The sequence below is a fragment of the Penaeus monodon genome, chromosome 12 (genome assembly GCF_015228065.2).
Source record: "Penaeus monodon isolate SGIC_2016 chromosome 12, NSTDA_Pmon_1, whole genome shotgun sequence".
In the NCBI taxonomy this organism is placed as follows: Eukaryota; Metazoa; Arthropoda; class Malacostraca; order Decapoda; family Penaeidae; genus Penaeus; species Penaeus monodon.
This window is the reverse complement of record NC_051397.1, coordinates 51,645,094-51,646,066: the sequence shown is the minus strand read 5'-3', so window position 1 is coordinate 51,646,066 and position 973 is coordinate 51,645,094. Positions and strand designations below refer to the sequence as shown.

Here is a 973-nt window from a genome sequence, read left to right as displayed (position 1 = left end):
CATATCGTAAGTAGATAAATTCAGCACATACTTACATGAAGGTGATTTTTCTGAATAAAATAATATGAAATACAAGAGTAATACCATCATAATATCGAGTATTTTCAGTAAAGAATAAATATCATACTCTGCGCAAATCGATATGTCTGGTCCATATTACGGGCAAAGGGGAACTGAAGAATTGCGCGCGATTTTCAAAACCAACAATGTCACCGCCTGAAGTGCGCACGAAACTCTCGTGAAACTTTCATTGTACACCACATACGCGTGACAATTGTCACGAGAGCCAATAGTATTACAGGAAATAGTACAAACCAATCACATGCCACCATTTGTGCCACACGTAGTGGGCAAGGAAAGCAAATGTACAAAATCTTTGCTCAAAATGGATCTCAGGTGCGTAGGCTGCGATCCGCATTACTATAGTTACATCTGATTATTTTGAAAAAAATGATAACGCTATAGAATTCCTGAGAGCACACAGTGTTTTGCCAAGAGCGGTAAACTGACCACATTGCAATTTGCCTTGCAAATATCGTGAAGATCGACATATGTGGTATTGTGGCAGATGGAAAAAAATAGCAAAGACGAAACGGCGCAAAAGTTGCGTTTTCTCGACCAGCGATTACACAGGCACGTTTCTGCAGGGGACACATTTGGAACCTTTTAAGATAGTTTTGTTTGTGAATCATTGGCTGCAAAAGTATTGGGATCATGCTCAAATTATGAAATGTATTAGTATTTCTAAGGCAACTAGTGTAGATTGGAGGAGTTTTTGTTCTGAAGAAACCGAAAATTGGTTACAAAACCAAAATTCAATAGGAGGTGCCGGTGTAATAGTTGAGATCGACGAGACGCTGCTCGTGCGCCGAAAATACATTAGAGGCAGACAGTTGAGCCAGGTGTGGGTCTTTGGGGGTATTGAGCGTGTGACTAAAAAGAAATTTATTGTGCCACTGCTTGGTATAGACCG

The 973-nt window shown here is 40.1% G+C and overlaps 1 protein-coding gene across 1 annotated transcript in view; it reads right to left on the bottom strand.

Moving 5' to 3' along the window:
• Positions 1–332, bottom strand: part of LOC119579750 (carboxylesterase 4A-like) — a 2,610-nt gene extending 2,278 nt beyond the window's left edge. Inside the window, exon 1 of the mRNA XM_037927649.1 lies at positions 266–332. Coding sequence (XP_037783577.1) covers positions 266–332 — 67 coding nt within the window. The remainder of the gene's footprint in view (positions 1–265) is intronic.
• Between the last annotated feature and the right edge of the window lie 641 nt (positions 333–973).